Source organism: Vulpes vulpes, chromosome 7 (genome assembly GCF_048418805.1).
Source record: "Vulpes vulpes isolate BD-2025 chromosome 7, VulVul3, whole genome shotgun sequence".
Taxonomy (NCBI): Eukaryota; Metazoa; Chordata; class Mammalia; order Carnivora; family Canidae; genus Vulpes; species Vulpes vulpes.
Window position 1 is genome coordinate 28,114,337 of NC_132786.1, and position 17,588 is coordinate 28,131,924.

General features: G+C 38.6%; 1 protein-coding gene across 1 annotated transcript in view; it reads left to right on the forward strand.

Annotated features, from left to right (window-relative positions):
* The window catches only part of KAT6A (lysine acetyltransferase 6A), a 115,872-nt gene extending 99,286 nt beyond the window's left edge, over nucleotides 1–16,586 (forward strand). Inside the window, exons 12-17 of the mRNA XM_025993658.2 lie at nucleotides 1,041–1,134; nucleotides 2,895–3,126; nucleotides 3,862–4,069; nucleotides 5,257–5,862; nucleotides 8,682–8,994; nucleotides 11,118–16,586. Of these exons, the coding sequence (XP_025849443.1) occupies nucleotides 1,041–1,134; nucleotides 2,895–3,126; nucleotides 3,862–4,069; nucleotides 5,257–5,862; nucleotides 8,682–8,994; nucleotides 11,118–13,846 (4,182 nt within the window). The 3' untranslated portion in view covers nucleotides 13,847–16,586. The remainder of the gene's footprint in view (nucleotides 1–1,040; nucleotides 1,135–2,894; nucleotides 3,127–3,861; nucleotides 4,070–5,256; nucleotides 5,863–8,681; nucleotides 8,995–11,117) is intronic.
* Nucleotides 16,587–17,588: the final 1,002 nt, after the last annotated feature.

Below are 17,588 nucleotides of genomic sequence, written 5' to 3' on the forward strand. Positions count from 1 at the left end.
GGAAATCTAAAACAATCTTTGTCACTTCCCCTGAGGAGAAACTACACTATCAGCACCTTCTAAGTACTATCTAGCTTTTTGGAAAGGAAAATAGAAGGAACATTCAGAATCATATCAAGTGCTAGAAGGTGCCTAATAACATTCAACAGACTCTACTCTCCTAGGAACATGAGCTGCCATTTATACTCTAGAGGAAAAGTTTTTAAATCACTTCTATTCCCATGGTAATAATAGACAGAACTTGTGAAATAAACACAGTCATTACCTCTGTGAGCTCTTTCTCAGTTTAAATCTTCTCTTCCTAGTTTAAATTTGAAGAATTTAAATAAGAATAAGAAGCCATTTTAATTCAAGGATATTTTTCTCTCCTAATAATCTTCCATTCTCTTGGGGAGAACAAAAGGTGTTTTTTTTGTAGTCAAACCACATAAAAGATGTACTTATACTTAAGTTAGCCTGTGATAAAATCTAAGTGTATGAAACAGGTAAGTGGAAAGTACCAGCTTTCTGTTAGTTGACTATTTCAGAAGTTAAATGTAATTTTATAGATACTGCCTGATTTTTAAAGGATCTGTACCCAACATTTTCAGATTATTTTTTGTGAAGTTAGGTACAACCAGTGGAGAGATGGGACTGCCCTGTGTATCACCAGAGCAGGAAATAAGAGAATCTTTGAAATGGTTGATGAATTTTCCCATTTCTGGAGTACCACACTGACTCATCATTTGTAGCTTTGCAGATTGATTGGGACTCAGATTCCTCTGTTCATCTTAGGCAATGACATACTGTTTTGGAGTTGCAGATGGTGTTAGATGGCATAATTTTATTTTATATTTTTATTCTCCTGGGATGGTTGCTTTGTGGGTAATGGCAATGACTTAACATTGTCCTAGCTCCTCCCAGTGGGGTATTTTTTTCTTGATGAGCTTGCTATTCTCAAAGGACCAGGGCTGTGGTTTTGACTGTTAGTCTTTGTTTCTTGATAATTAGCATTACTATTCAGTCTTACCCACATGTTGTCTTACAATTTTCTTTACCAGGAAAAGCACTGCCAACAGAAGTACAACGTTTCCTGTATAATGATTCTTCCCCAATACCAGCGTAAGGGCTATGGCAGGTTTCTCATCGATTTCAGTAAGGATTATATAATACAGTTTTTCATTATCTCTTCTTGTGGACCTTCTGTGATATCTGTTTTTTTAGAGATTTACAGATGATTTATTGGTTGCTAGTATCTTTTGTCATACTGCAGTGTGGGACTTTAAAACCTAAAGTCATGAATTTTTTTTTCTTTTGATTGGACATGGAATATTTTAAAATATTTAAAAATAGCTTATACTGAATACTCACTTTTGTGTGACCTATTGCAAATACTTTTAATTTTCAACTCTGAATTTACAGTGGAACTTAGTTTTATGATAATTCTGACAGTAATACTCAATGCATTATATAACAACTAAAGTTAGTACAGTAGAGAAATACAGCCCTCGCCTTATTTTTTGTTACCCAATTATCTGAGAAAATGCGTACATCGTTTTTTAGTTACGGGCTCTACCTAGTGGTTAAAATATGCAGTGCACCTTTAAAAAAACCCTAAAAGTAAATGGTGTAGGAAATAATTCAATCTGACTTAAAAATTAAAAGCTAACAGCTCTAAAAAAGTCAATGTAGATTTTGAATCTTGTTTTACATGTTGATAGTCTTGCTTAGAAAGTAAATATATGTTTACAATAAATTTTATATTGATTATAGAATAGTAAGTTTTGAGGAATATTTTTATATAGGCAGTTCTAAATATCAGATGATTATATCACCAGTGTTAAGGAGTTAATTCTCAGATGGACCAGTGCAGTTTATTCTAGTTGGCCTTAGACTATACTCCTGAATATTTTATTGGAAATATGTGCCATTGATGATGATTTTGTACATTTTCTTGGCCTTTTTAGATTGGTATTAGAGAGTGCAACTCAGATTATTTCCTTTAATATCAATATATTGTTCTGAAATAGGACTCATGTTTGGATGTTATGCCATTAAATAGGAAAGTTAAGGGAAAATATTTTATTATACTAATTAGTTATACTTTTGAGATACACAAACAACAGTCTATGATTACAGTTTTTTTTTTATTTGCTTTTCGTAACGTAATCTATTTTCCCATGTTACACTATTTACAGACTGCTTTTAGTAAAGCGTCCTTTGATAACAAAAAGCTGCATTTCTTCTGCCATCTCCATTGTCAGTGCTCTCTCTTAGTATTTATGCCTTTCTCTTCCTGTTCTTGAGAGTCCTGCTCTAAACAGGAGGACAAATCCCACCACACACTCACGGGGACATCCTCACGCTGACATCCTTGCTTACTAAGAATTAAGGTGAGGTAATTGTTAGGAGAGCTTTGGCTGAAGTGAGAAATTGTCATCTGATTCACTCGCAGAAGAACCACAATCTTAACAGATAGGATTACATAAAAATGAAGGCATTCTTTTGTATTGTTCAACAATTCAGGTATAGCTGTTGCCATCTGGTGGTCCAAATAAAACACGCAAGGGAGGTTCCCCCCATAAAATAAAAAGGATTATTGCCTTAATCTTGTTAATGCAGCCTGTTAATATGAAGTCCTATGATTTTTTAACAATTTGAATGTTTTAACATGATTTATAGTAAGTATAGATAGAGTAATAATAACCTAATGTTCAGTATGTACAAATTATGTAATCTTGTGGAAATATGTGTTGGAGTAATTTTTCAACTTTGTTCTTTTTCTTGAAGGAATATATCTTTGACATTATTATTGCCTATTTTGCTTAGATTGGTTGTGAAGAGGGGATTGCTATTTTGGTGAATTAGCCTATTTTAGGCTCTCTGACATATTTGTGATTCGGGGGTTTCTTTAGGTTATTTGTTATCAAAGCGTGAAGGCCAAGCAGGGTCTCCAGAGAAACCATTATCCGATCTAGGTCGTCTTTCCTACATGGCTTATTGGAAAAGTGTAATATTGGAGTGCCTTTATCACCAAAATGACAAGCAAATCAGCATTAAGAAGTTAAGCAAGTTGACTGGAATCTGCCCTCAAGACATTACTTCCACACTCCACCACCTAAGAATGCTGGACTTCCGTAGTGACCAGTGAGTATCATACCCCTTGGCACACTCTCAAAAGATAATTATGTGGAAGTGTTTGGATCAGGCAGCCATATTATCAATAAAAAGGCATAAACTAATATAAGTGGTACATTTAGTGATCCTGAGAGACCATTTTTATTTCTGTGATATTTGATACCATTGACCATATTTTCTTTTTAACTGTTTTTTTCTAGTCTTCCTTCTAACTTTTGGACCTATGCTATTGAATCTTTTATTTTCTAATGTTGGGAGCTGCTTCACAATACAGGAAGTAAATAAAAACTCTAGAAATAACGTCTAATAGAATATACCCATGATTTTTTTCCATGTAAGTGATACAAAATAAAATATAGGACAGGGGAAGTTTAATTCCCCCTTATCTAGAGAGTTTGGGAAAAGATCACAGAGAAAGGAAGGAGGCATTGGACTAGAAAGTTGGACAATAGAGATAGAGTACGGGAGAGTAGCAGAAATTCCAGAGATGAGAAGTGTGAGACAGTGAATGGTTCAAATGACTTCATCCATTGCTCTTGTTGACTGTGAAGTATCTGTCCAATTCTGTATTTCTTAGCTATCTCGTATAGTGACATATTTCTATATTTTATCCTCCCAAGCAGGCCATTTTTGAAGCATTTGTCATCATCTCCAGGGTTCTGTGGGGGTTATAGCTCCATATTCATTGTCAGGCACTCCTTGTACACACACCATTGATTGCTGTAAACTTTGCTTTGGTTCCAGATTTGTGATAATTCGCCGGGAAAAACTTATCCAGGATCACATGGCAAAGCTTCAGCTGAATTTGCGACCTGTGGATGTAGATCCAGAATGCTTGCGCTGGACTCCTGTCATTGTCTCCAATTCTGTTGTCTCGGAGGAGGAAGAGGAGGAGGCTGAGGAAGGAGAAAACGAAGAGCCGCAGTGCCAGGAAAGAGAATTAGAGACAAGTGTAAGGGCATGAGTAGTCTCTATTTTTGATGACGGAAGGCTCTATTTTTGACTTGTTCATGAGTATTTGTGAAACATGTTACAATATCTTAAACCAATACAGTCAATTCACATTAGAATTTCATAGTTGATTTCAGTGATGGAGATTTCAGAAAGACTGGGTTTTGTTTACTTATTTGTGTATTTTTAAGCCGTGGATCATTAGGAGACCTTCAAATTTGTTATAATGTGTTACTTAGAACTAAGAATTTCTTACCAGAGTGCTGATAAATGGCTAAATTTTAAGCCGTGTAGTAGTAATTGAGGAATCTGAGTTTAATTCTGACCATTGTTAAAAAATGAAACAAAGATCCCCTTTCCTTAAAATAAATTTAAGGAAATAATGTGAACATGTGTATGTTTTCTAGTAGAGCATTAAATAATTCAGTGGTTACCCAAATGTCTTTAGCCATTAAAGGGTTAATGAGGGAATGTTAACATTGTATAGTTTTCAGTATTTTTCTTCACATGATGCATACCTTTCTCTGTTCTTTTTTTTAAGTTGTGCTTTCATCCTTTAAAAATCTATGTCCTCCTTTGAAAAACGTAACAGTTTCACACCCGTTTAATGTAATTTAATTTTCAAAATGAAATTAAATATTTAGAATAAAAATAAATAAAAATAATTACATTTTCTTTCATTTTTTTCAAACACCCTCTTTCTCATATCCATGCCCCAGAGCCCATCTCCTCTCTGTTTATAAACTTTATTGCTGAGAAATTTGGTGAATTTTTATCATTTAATATTTATAAGAACAGTGCTATTCACTTTGTTTATTGAAGGTGGGATTGTATAGTGGCTAAGAGCACTAGCTCTTGGGTCAGACTGCCTGGGTTTATATCCCAGCTTCCATATTTGCTGTTGCATACCGTAGGGCAAGTTACTTGTATTTTTTGTGCCTCAGGTACCTTGTTTGTAAAATGAGGGTATAATAATAACACTTCATACAGTGGTTGTAAGGATTGAATGAATCTTAAAAATTATTTAAAGCAGTGCCTAAACCTGAGAAATATTCATGATAGCTATTAAATAATACTTTTATTTTTTAAAGCTCCGTTTTCTTATCTCTGTTTTTAAGAGGTCAAGTAGGAGGTATAACCAAATAAGACTGAAAAATTAACCAGCATGGTTTTATTTTCTAAAATCAGGTGGGAAAGTCTGCATCTCGAGAAAACAAAGAGCAAGATTCTTATTCTTCAGTAGAAAGTGAAAAGAAACCAGAAGTTACAGCACCAGCCAGTTCAACCCGTCTGAACAAACAAGTCCTTCCCCGTGATAGTCTTCCTGCAAATAATCAGCCATCCCGGAGAGGCCGCTGGGGGAGGAAGAACAGAAAAACCCAGGAACGTTTTAGTGATAAAGAATCTAAACTGCTCTTGGAAGAGACATCAACTCCTCAGGAACAATATGGAGAATGTGAGGAAAAATCCGAAACCTCCCAAGAACAATATACTGAAAGTGAGGAGCAGTTGGCAGCCTCTCAGGAGCAGTCGAGCCAGGATGGGAAGCCAGACATTCCCAAAAGAAGACTGAGTGAGGGGGTTGAGCTCTGGCGAGGACAGCTCAAGAAGAGCCCCGAGGCACTGAAGTGTAGGTTACCTGAAGGCAACGATAGGTTGCCCCGCCGCTATAGTGATGGTGACAGGGCTCTCCTCAGAGGCTTCAGTGAGAGTAGTGAGGAGGAGGAGGAGGAGCCGGAAAGCCCTCGGTCCAGCTCCCCACCCATTCTGACAAAGCCCACATTGAAGAGAAAAGTAAGGCAATTTTCTTTGTTTGTTTGTTTTTTACTCGTCTGTTCTTTCCCCAGTTGCACCTTATTGTATACATCTGTCTATCCTTGGATTCCAAAAAAGTAAATATAGAAACTGTTAGTGGTTTTTTTTTTAGACTTTATGCCTCAATATACTGTAGCTTATGATCTTCCCAGTGAACCTGTGAAATGTGGAGATGGCTTCTGTGGTTCACGAAAATGAACACAGACATCATAAGCTTATTGAAGATCTGACAGACTTTTTCAGCTTGGTGTTTTGATGTTGTAATCATGAATTTCAGAGATTTAAAAAATATTTTAAAGTATGCAGAGATTAGAAATGTTTATGTTAGAAAAGGAGGAAAGTATTTGACAGCTGGATGAGCAGTGGTACCCTACGTTGGGGTGCTCAGAATGATGCCATTCATCTTGGATGGGACTTTTCCCCCTGTGTTCTCATCTTCCATCTCCATCTCTCCCTTTTTTCTTCCAGTGGTTTGACTTAACCTGGTTTTAAAAATATTTTCTCAACTTTATTTCATCATCTTGCAAAGTTGGAACAATAGCCAGTTTATAAATACGTTGTGATGATGATAATGAGTTTTGGTAAATTGTATACCAGAACCATTGCAGGCTGTGGAGTGAGTTGAAAGCATTGCCGCAAGCCAGCCAGACTGAGCTCAGCCCCCTGGGTGGAGCCACCCTATAGTAGTGGGGTGCCAGCTTTCATCCAAAGCAGTGAAATTGTTCCTTTCCTTAGCAGAACCTTATGGAAAAAACAAGTAGGACTTTATATAAAAAAAATAAGTTTTTAATTTTAGAACACTTTTAGATGTATGCAATTATTGCAAAGGAAGTACAGAGAGTTCTAAATTCCTTACACCCGGTTTCCCCTATTCTTATGTTGGTACAGCACATTTGTCACAAATAGTGAACCAGTGTTTTATTAACTAAAGTCCATACTTTATTTGGATCTCCTCAGTTTTCCCTTATGTCCTTTTTCTGTTCCAGGACCGCATCCAGCACACCACACTACACTTAGTAGCCATGCCTCTTTGGTTCCTCTTGGTCAGGACATTTTTTCAGACTCCTTGTTTTTGACTACCTTGACAGTTTCATGAGTTCTGGCTAGGTTTTTTAGAATGCTCCTCATGATAGTAGAATGGGGTAATATGTTTTTGGGAAGAAGACCACAGAGGTAAAGTGTCATTTTGTCACATCATATAAAGGGTATCTTGTTTTATATGTATGTATACACACACCTATACACCAAACACAGAGTATTACTGCCATTATGACTTTTCACTATTGATGTCAGCCTCGATCCCCAGTTTTGAGGTTGTGTTTATCAGGTTTCTCCACTCCATTTTTCCCCCTTTCCCATACTGTACTCTTTGGAAGGTAGTCACTGACAACAGCCCACACTTCAGATATGTGGAGAGTTACACTCTATTCCTTAGGAGCAGAATATCTGTGTTAAATTTTTGGAATTCTGCTTCGTTATTTATTCATTCCCACCCATCTGTTTGTTTCTTCAAGCATTTATTTATACCAGCGTGGACTCAGATATTACTTGATACTTTGAGTCATAACCCAGCAGTACCAACTTGATTTAATGTGTTGCTCAAATTGTTCTAGCTTTGGCCGTGAGGAGTCTTTAAGTTTAGTTTTAAAACTAAAAGTATCCCTTTAACTTAATATATACCCTCATCATTGTGAGGTTTTTTTGCTTTGTTTTGAGCATTTCCTTACTTTCTAGTACTATAGAGTATTCTCGGTTCATCTTGTATATTTCATGTTCCGATCCTAGAGTCAGCAGTTTTCCAAAGAGCAGAAACAGACATGATTAACCTAATTTGAAAGCTGTATTGTCAAGTAAAAGGAGTAGAAATTTAAATTTAGAGAAAAACTGAACACTGGCTAACTCTGCCATTCATTACGTGATCATAAGGACTATAACTTTGCCATTCCAGGCTTATATTGCTTATTTATAAGATAAAGTTATGCTATTTCTCTATGTAACCAACAGAATATTATATAACAGGCAGTGAGATCATGTACAAAATACTAGAAGTTCTTAAAGAAATTCTCTTGACTGGGAATCAGAGACTATGTTTTCCAGCCATTTCTATACTGACTGGATACGTGACCTTTAGCAAGCCCTGTAGCCTTTCTCGCCTCTATAGATTGAGGGGATTAGCTTAGATCATCTCTGGTGCATCATCTTTATCATTTTGTTGTATCTATTGTAGGGTTTAAGGTATTCAATCAACCCTAGTACAAGATTGTGCCTAATGTGCCAAATTCCAGTAACAGATTTATTACTTTTGAAATGCTTCACTAGCATCAAGAAATATGTATCGGCTCCATATTTTTACATTCTACTATGACTCCTTAAGGGTGGTTCATAGCTCATGAAAGTATCATACAGCTTTGCTGATGGTTCTGTTTAGAGCTATGAAATGAACTTATTTTTCTCTCTTGAAGTAAAGAGAAGTTAAAGGATCAGCTTCTGTGTCATTTCAGGATTGAAATAGGCATTTTCCTAGGGTGTTAAATTTAACTGAACTGTTAATGGAATTATAGTATCTGCTCTTTGGGCATGACTTTTGCAAAGTTGTATTCAATTATCCAACATCTTTCTGTGATGACTTTATGTATAGTATCTTACCATAGTATTTTGAAATAATACTTAAAATCTCTCTTGGCAAACCATTTTATATGTGCTAATTCTGTTAGATTCAAAAACTATAAATTATGTTATTAATAGAAATTATAGTATTCGTTACTGTAAATAAAATACTTTCTTCCTCTTTTAAATAGAAACCAATTCTTCACCGAAGAAGGAGGGTCCGAAAACGCAAACACCACAATAGCAGTGTGGTCACAGAAACTATTTCAGAGACTACAGAGGTGTTAGATGAGCCTTTTGAAGACTCTGACTCCGAGAGGCCGATGCCAAGATTAGAACCCACATTTGAGATTGATGAAGAAGAAGAGGAAGAGGATGAAAATGAACTCTTCTCTAGAGGGTACTTCCATCGTTTGTCCTCACAGGATGTGCTCAGGTGTCGATCCTCTACTAAGAGGAAATCTAAAGATGAAGATGATGATGAAGAGTCAGATGATGCCGATGGTATGTTTTACAGAACTGTTGCTTATGGAAGTTTTATTGTTTTTGAAGAAACAGGCTGTAAGTGATAGCTCCAAACCCTTCCAGCAAAAGGCTGAAAAAACGACACATGTCCCAAATGAAGGGCGGTCGACTTGGTAACCTCTCAAAATTTGTGTGAAGTATACTCACCCCTTTTCTCATTGAGCCCTCTATCTTTTTTAAAAAAAAGTTTTTTTTTTCTAGTTTCCCCTTCCATATAGGACCTATTTTTGCCTCTGTAGAGAATATCTTGCTGTTAGGAAGTTGTTCTTTTTTGTCTAATCCTTTCTTAGCCATTATGTGGATCTTTAGTTAATGGGTGGATTGAACTTTGCATCAGGAAGACATTGAAGTAATAACCCTTTATTAGAAAGTAAACTCTGTGGAATTACCTATTTTGCTAATTCTTGTATGCTGAGTGCTTAAAATAGGTACTTAGTAAATATTGCTATAAATGGATACATACTAAGATGATGGTTCTTAAGATCAGATTTGTGTAAATTGGACTTGCTTCACATCTGTTCAGGAATCCTTCTGAATCATATCTCTAATGTGCCTTTCTCTGCGAGTAGTAAGTTTCTAATAAAAATGCCTCAGGGTAGGTTAAATTTCATGGCATAGCAAAAAATCCAGTGATTTACTTTTAAAATAGTCTTGTCATTTAGCAATAAATTGGGGCTTGTGTATGTGTGGGGTCACAGGCTAGTCATTTACATCCTACCCTAAGGTTTCTACCAGTGCATCATGCTGCCTGCATAAGCAGAGTTTGCCTTAATGGGTGGAGTGGGGCAGGGGCTGTCAAACTGAGCATTTTTGCTTTGGCAGGTGAATTTGGAAGAATCTATTTGGCCATTTGTGATGGAGATATAGCTTTTATTTATTAACTAATTGAGCTTTTTATCCTTCTTTTAAAAAATAAATTTGCTCAATTTCATATCTAGTAGAAACTTGTGTTTTCCCCACTCATATTTTTATATAAGAAGTACTTTTAATATAGTGGTAAGATGAGTGCTTTGCTTTATTGTAAATGATTTTCCACAGTTTTATTGTGTTACACTTTGAGTTTTATAACTAGGAAACTAAAGACTTATTGTATAAATTTGGCTTTTCAGTAAAATTCTCTCTTGGATCATTGTAGACTAAAATAATATCCCCTGTTTAAGTTCTTGTTGACTTGGACAAATATTCTCTGATGCGGCCATTTCCTTTCTTAATTTTCAAGTTATTATTGCTAACTGTGCCTTTTTAGCTCCCTCTTAGAAATCCTATTCTTGCCTTGGGTTCTTTCCTTTAAAAATTAATGGGAAATGTGAATATACTTAATGCCGCATTGTACTGGACACCTAAATGTGGTTAGAAGGGTACATTTTCTGCTATGCACAATTTACTACAATCTTTAAAAATAGAAAAAAGTAATGGAGAGAAAATAATGCTAATATCAAATTTATTTCTAATAAATCATTGTCATTGGTGCTTTCACTTTTTCTTTAGATCAGTATTTGTCTAGGACTAAATGCCTTGTGGCTATTCCTGTACAAACACAACATTGAGCAGTTTTTCATGTAGGATTGCTTAGTCATGGCCTGGGGTAATTAACTCCAGAAGTAATGATTGTATGGAAACCAAGAAAACCAGAGAGATGATATAAATTGCAAACAGGAGAGAGGAAAAAAAAAGAAACGAGCTGATTTTTTACTTACACAGTAAATACTGCTTGTCTGAAGTAGTTGTAATAACTGCCGAGCATTTGCATCTTTACACAGCTTATCTCCATTTGCTAGAGGAGAAAACTGACATACAGACTAACTTCTTAAAGCCGTGCGATTGGTGATGATAAACCTGATTTTTAACTAGTGGGTGGCAGCAGAGCGTTGACTGGGATTCTCTCATTGTTCAGCCAGGTCACTGTGTGACTTTAGAAGAGCTCATTGATTAGGTTTGTCCTTTCAATTCTTAACTTGAAAGTGAAGGTAATCAGGAGTTTGTGATGATTAGTAAAACCATTTCCGTTGCATGTATGATCTCAGAAAAAGGCACTAGTACAAACACAAAATCTTGTAATTTTTTTTTAATGTGATGTTTCTTTTTTTATCCCTCCTGTATAGACACTCCTATCCTAAAGCCAGTATCTCTCTTGAGAAAATGTGATGTGAAAGATTCTCAACTTGAGCCAGATACATCCACGCCTATGAAAAAGAAAAAGGGGTGGCCCAAAGGCAAAAGCCGCAAACCTATCCACTGGAAGAAAAGACCTGGTCGCAAACCAGGATTTAAGTTGAATCGGGAAATCATACCCATTTCTACTCAAGAATGCATTGTTGAGCCCATAGTCCCCATTCCTAAACAAGGACGTAAACCCAAACTTCAAGAGAATGAAGAAACTGTGGAACCAAAAGAAGACTTGCCTTTAACTGAAGAAGGGAAGGAAGAAGAGGAGATGCACGCAGAAGCAGAAGAGGTTGAAGAGGGAGAAGAAGAAGATACAACCAGCAGTGAAGTTAGAGCAGCTTCTCCAGTGGATAGCAACAGTCCTGAGACAGAAACAAAACAGCCTGAGATAGAAGAGGAAGAAGAGAAGCCCCGTGTCTCAGAGGAGCAGAGGCAATCAGAGGAGGAGCAACAAGAACTGGAAGAACAGGAGCAAGAGGAAGAGGATGAAGTGGCTATCGAGACAAACCAGAATGAGGACCATGATGCAGATGATGAAGATGATGGTCATCTGGAACCTACCAAGAAAAAAGAGCTAGAGGAGCAACCCATTAGAGAAGACGTCAAGGAGGAGCCCGGTAGTCAGGAGTCTTTTTTAGATACTAATATTCAGAGCAGTAGGGAGAATATAAAGGATAAAGATGAAACAGAACCAGATTCTGAAGAGGAACAGACTTCCCATGAAACATCCATGGTATCAGAGCATATGCCAGGGTCTGAGGATGATCATGAAGAAGACTCAAACTCTAAGGAAGAATTAATTGAGCTGAAAGAGGAAGAAGAGATTCCTCACAGTGAACTGGATCTAGAAACCGTGCAAGCAGTGCAGTCTTTGACTCAAGAAGAAAGTAACGAGCACGAGGGAGCCTACCAGGACTGTGAAGAAACTCTGGCAGCATGTCAGACCCTGCAGAGTTATACCCAGGCTGATGAAGACCCTCAGATGTCAATGGTTGAAGACTGCCATGCTTCGGAACATAATAGTCCCATATCTTCCGTTCAGTCTCATCCCAGCCAGTCGGTCCGTTCAGTCAGTAGTCCCAACGTGCCTGCCCTCGAAAGTGGTTACACCCAGATCAGCCCGGAGCAAGGATCCCTGTCCGCACCCTCTATGCAGAACATGGAGACCAGCCCCATGATGGATGTGCCTTCCGTATCAGACCACTCTCAGCAGGTGGTGGACAGTGGGTTCAGTGACCTGGGCAGCATCGAGAGCACCACAGAAAACTACGAGAACCCCAGCAGTTACGATTCTACAATGGGTGGCAGCATCTGTGGGAATAACTCTTCGCAGAGCAGCTGCTCCTACGGTGGCTTGTCGTCCTCCAGCAGCCTCACCCAGAACAGTTGTGTCGTCACTCAGCAAATGGCAAACATGGGCAACAGCTGCAGCATGATGCAGCAGAACAGCGTCCAGCCTGCGGCAGCCAACTGCAACATCAAGTCACCTCAGAGCTGTGTGGTGGAGAGGCCCCCCAGTAACCAGCAGCAGCAGCCGCCCCCACCCCCACAGCAGCAGCAGCAGCAACAGCAGCAGCAACAACAGCAACAGCAGCAGCAGCAGCAGCCGCCCCCACCGGCGCCACCGCCGCAACCAGCACCACAGCCTCCACCCCCCCAGCAGCCGCAGCAGCCACCGCCGCCCGCCCCACCACCACCACAGCCCCAGCCCCAGCAGCCACAGCCTCCGCCCCCGCCACAGCAGCAGCCCCCGCTGTCGCAGTGCAGTATGAACAACAGTTTCACTCCAGCGCCCATGATCATGGAGATCCCTGAATCGGGAAGCACTGGGAACATAAGTATTTATGAGAGGATTCCAGGGGACTTTGGTGCTGGCAGCTACTCTCAACCATCAGCCACCTTCAGTTTAGCCAAGTTGCAGCAGCTGACAAACACCATTATGGACCCTCATGCCATGCCTTATAGCCATTCTCCTGCTGTGACTTCCTATGCAACCAGTGTTTCTTTGTCTAATACAGGACTGGCTCAGCTAGCTCCATCTCATCCATTAGCTGGAACCCCTCAAGCACAAGCCACCATGACACCGCCCCCAAACTTGGCATCTACCACCATGAACCTCACGTCACCTCTGCTACAGTGCAACATGTCTGCCACCAACATTGGCATTCCTCACACCCAGAGGTTGCAAGGGCAGATGCCAGTCAAAGGGCACATTTCCATCCGCTCCAAATCCGCGCCACTGCCCTCTGCAGCTGCTCATCAGCAGCAGCTGTATGGCCGCAGCCCACCAGCGGTTGCCATGCAGGCCGGCCCTCGTGCGTTGGCTGTTCAGCGTGGCATGAACATGGGGGTTAATTTGATGCCGACCCCCGCTTATAATGTCAATTCCATGAATATGAACACCTTGAATGCCATGAACAGCTATCGGATGACACAGCCCATGATGAACAGCAGTTACCATAGTAACCCTGCCTACATGAACCAGACAGCACAGTATCCTATGCAGATGCAGATGGGGATGATGGGGAGCCAGGCCTATACCCAGCAGCCTATGCAGCCAAACCCTCATGGAAACATGATGTACACTGGCCCCTCCCATCACAGCTACATGAATGCTGCTGGCGTGCCCAAGCAGTCACTCAATGGACCTTACATGAGAAGATGAGCAAGATGAACTTGCAACTAAAAACTTAAATATATATAAATAAAGGAACCTTTTATACTGACAAACCAGAGAAAAATGGACCTTTTTCCAGTTAAAATATTGCTGTAGATTTAGAGGAATTTTTCTTTGGTTTATTTTATTTTTTAGAAAACCTGGTCTTCTCTTTTTTTGGGTTCATTTTGTTCTGGGTTTTGGTTTTCTTCACAATCTTGAACATTTTACAATAGAACTCATCTAAAAATGGATTTGGGGATAGGGGAAACATGCACAAAAATCTTTTCATAATTAAAAAGAGCCTTACTTTCTTTACATACCACATGGACAGAATTTGTGTAAAAGCGAATTATCTTTATTTTATTTTAAAATGTGTGTTTCCCCTCACTGTTTGCAGCTCCCAATGTTGTCATTTTTAAATGTTATATATACATCTCGGGGGTTAACCAGACCCTTTCCTCCAGACCCAACCTTTCATTTCCTACTTCATTCCAGCAGGAGGCACTTACGGGAGACTCGGATGGGGACATGGAGAACAACCCAAGCTCCTTAAACTTATTATTATTGTTAATATTATTATTATTATTATTATTAATAAAGCGAGGCAGGAAAATGCTTCTCCTTTTAAAATCCCCTCCACTCCCCCCACACACATACACACACACACGCACAAGCATACACACATACACACCACACACACACACCTCTTGAAACTTTTCCCCAAGAATGTTTCTTTATAGTTGGACTACATTGAAATGTTTGTTTTTCTTAAGTCAAGTGTAATATAATTTTTATCTGTTTTTATTTTGTTTTTGTTTTACTATTCCCACTCAGCACTCAGAGACACAAAAATACTGTAAGTCTCAGTTAACAGCAGAATCTCAGAGGAAAGCTGTTTGCAATCCTAATCCCGCCTTGGAGGAATAAAGATGGTCAATTAACAATCAAAAAGAGGAAATATACCTCTTGTTTTTTACCACCTGGTGAATCAGCCATAACACATATTCCATACAGCCTCTTGTTTTTAAGTATGTACTTTGAGATGCTAAGGGTCTTGATTCTTGAGCCTTCGACTCTGACTAAACCCAAACAGCAGTCCCCAGTGATTAGCCTCTTACTTAAAGTGTTGATGGATGACTGTACATTTCAGTGATTTGAAAAATACCTGACAAACATTTGACACTGTTTATGTCGGAAGAGATGACAGAAGGGAGATCATGGTGTGAGTTTTATAGCTACTTAAATGATACATACCTCTAGTTTTCATTTGTCTTGAGATCCTGAGTTCATTCCCTGTGAATCAGAGTGCACCAGCCCCTCTCCTGTGAGTGGTTAAAAGAGAAGAGGGATAAACCAACCACCAGCATAGTAGGGCAAATCTGGACAGCAGGGTTTTAGCAGGTTCCTATGTTGCTTCCAACTCCCATTATCTTTTCTCTCGTGCAGCCAGTTCGCCCATTCTCTTCCTATTACTTGCTCCAGGGATAGGTAAAAAAAAAATATATATATATATATATATATATTATCTATATATATGTTCCATCATTAGAAGATGGAAACTATTATACCACTTGGTATGTGCAGTCAAATATCCAAAAGGGGGAAGTACTGCTTAAAGAAATACCTGTAAGCATTAAATTCTCTCCTTTATTTGTACATTTTATATAGATAAATTTTTGAAGTACTAATTAGGCATTAAATTTTTTCAGATGCACAGGTTTGTTGTTTTTTTTTTATACACTTTAATTGACTTTCTCAATTATAAACGTGTTAGGTAGAAAAAGGCAGAATTCCACATCTTCCCACTATCGATTCTGAGCATGTGCAAGGCTGTGTAGGACCCAGTTTCTCTGTATATACTCTTCCAGTTCCCAGTCATCCTATGTAGAAAGTGCACTGTGCTGCCCTCTCCCTACATCTTCAGCTCTGTCATTGCTTCCTGGTTGGGGTGGGGTCGGGGTGGGCCGGGAGGGAGGTATGTTGGGAGGAGGGTGGGTCAAGGCAGAAGGAGAAGCTGTTGAAAGGAGGGCGGTGAATTCAGTTTCAGTTGGTTTGCGGTTGTGTTTGGTTTCATTTGTTTCTTTAAAAAAAAAAAATTCAATCGGGCAGCTCCCTTTTCCACAAGCCTTTTTGTGACTGTAGAACTATTGTAGAGAAAATGTTCTTTTCTATATTATAAAAGAAATTATCCAACACAGTAATATTGGTACCTGTCATTTTTTCACTTCTGTTTAAAAAAAATGTATTTTTAGCAAGATAACTTGGGTAATCTTCTAAAAAAGAAATTTAAAAACTCACTGTTAGTGACTTTGATGCCTTTTAAAAATAAGAGCTTTTTCATTTCATTCCATCTTTAAAATTTTTTATCTTTGTTGTAGAATATTAAAAACTATTTTAAGAAAGATAAAAATTCTCTTTAAAGAGATCTCTAGAGTGTGTGAATAGAGCTCCAGATGCCTCTAAAAGCCGCATGTACAAATGAAGCTAAGTCTATTCCTGTCTGTTTATATTTGCTTTTCCTGTTTTGTAACCTCTTTGTACTTTGTTCATGGTGACTTGTAAGCTACGGGGAAGGGGTGCCTAGATGCCTTTGTATTTCTCCATGTCATGCGCTCCTGGGCCAGTCGGTCTCCCTTCCTCTCCTTGTATGTAATATCACTTTTTTTTCCCCTTTCTAGCAAGTACTTTCAAAAGAACTCTGTACATTTTAACATAAAAAAAATAAATTATGTTGAGCCATTTTGGATGTCTGTCTTGCATGTGCAATTTTTCTCCCAAATATTTCAAACTCTCCAGTTCTTTTTCTACATAATAGAGACTTAAAAATATTAGCCTTTTTCACATTCCCCTTTATACACCGAGTATAAGTTCATGGTCTTTACTTTGAAATGCCAGTCTTTGCTCATATATATATTTAAATGCTGACAATATATAGATCGTGTTTCCTTTTCCAGTGAAAATAGTACCATAATCTCACTTTGGATTTTTGAGAGAAATCCATTTGAAAACTTAAAGGGACTGTAATTCAGTCAACCAAAGAGCAGAAATACAGTAATAAGTGGCTCCTAGAATTGGAACAAGGTTTTCTCATCTCAGCTTACCTGATCACATCACAGAGGAAGATTTGCCAGAAATCAAGGTCTTGAATATTAATGATCTCTTGATCTTTTCCGAGTTGTTGTACTTGCCTCTCTTCATTTAGAATTTTGGAATATGAGGCAGGCTCTAGAAAATTAGATTTAGCTTTGAGAGACTGACAGCTGGGAGTGGGGCAGTGAGCCAGGTACAAGTTTTAGCTGCCACTCTTCTGAGGAGTTCACGAAGTGTCTGCGAGGTACCCATAGCCAGGCATTTGTTCTCCGTCTCACACCATTCAAGGTTTAGGCCCTAGAGTCAGGTCATCTCCAGAAAAGAAATTACCTGTTTCCCTTGTGTTTGCTTGCTGAAGTAACCATGATTTGGACCCAAGACTTACTTGTACCATGCAATCATTGGTGGACTGTCTGCAAAACAAGCTTCCTGTCTTTGCTACTGTTAAGTGAATTCAACATAATGCAGTTCTGATTTTGCTACAAAGGAAATGTGACCCAAAGAATGTATTGTAGACTTTTTAAAGTGTTAACACCCCCACTTCATTCATTCATTCGTTCGTTCATTCATGAGAGACAGCGAGAGAGGCAGAGACATAGGCAGAGGGAGAAGCAGGCTCCATGCAGGGAGCCCGATATGGGACTTGATCCTGGGACCC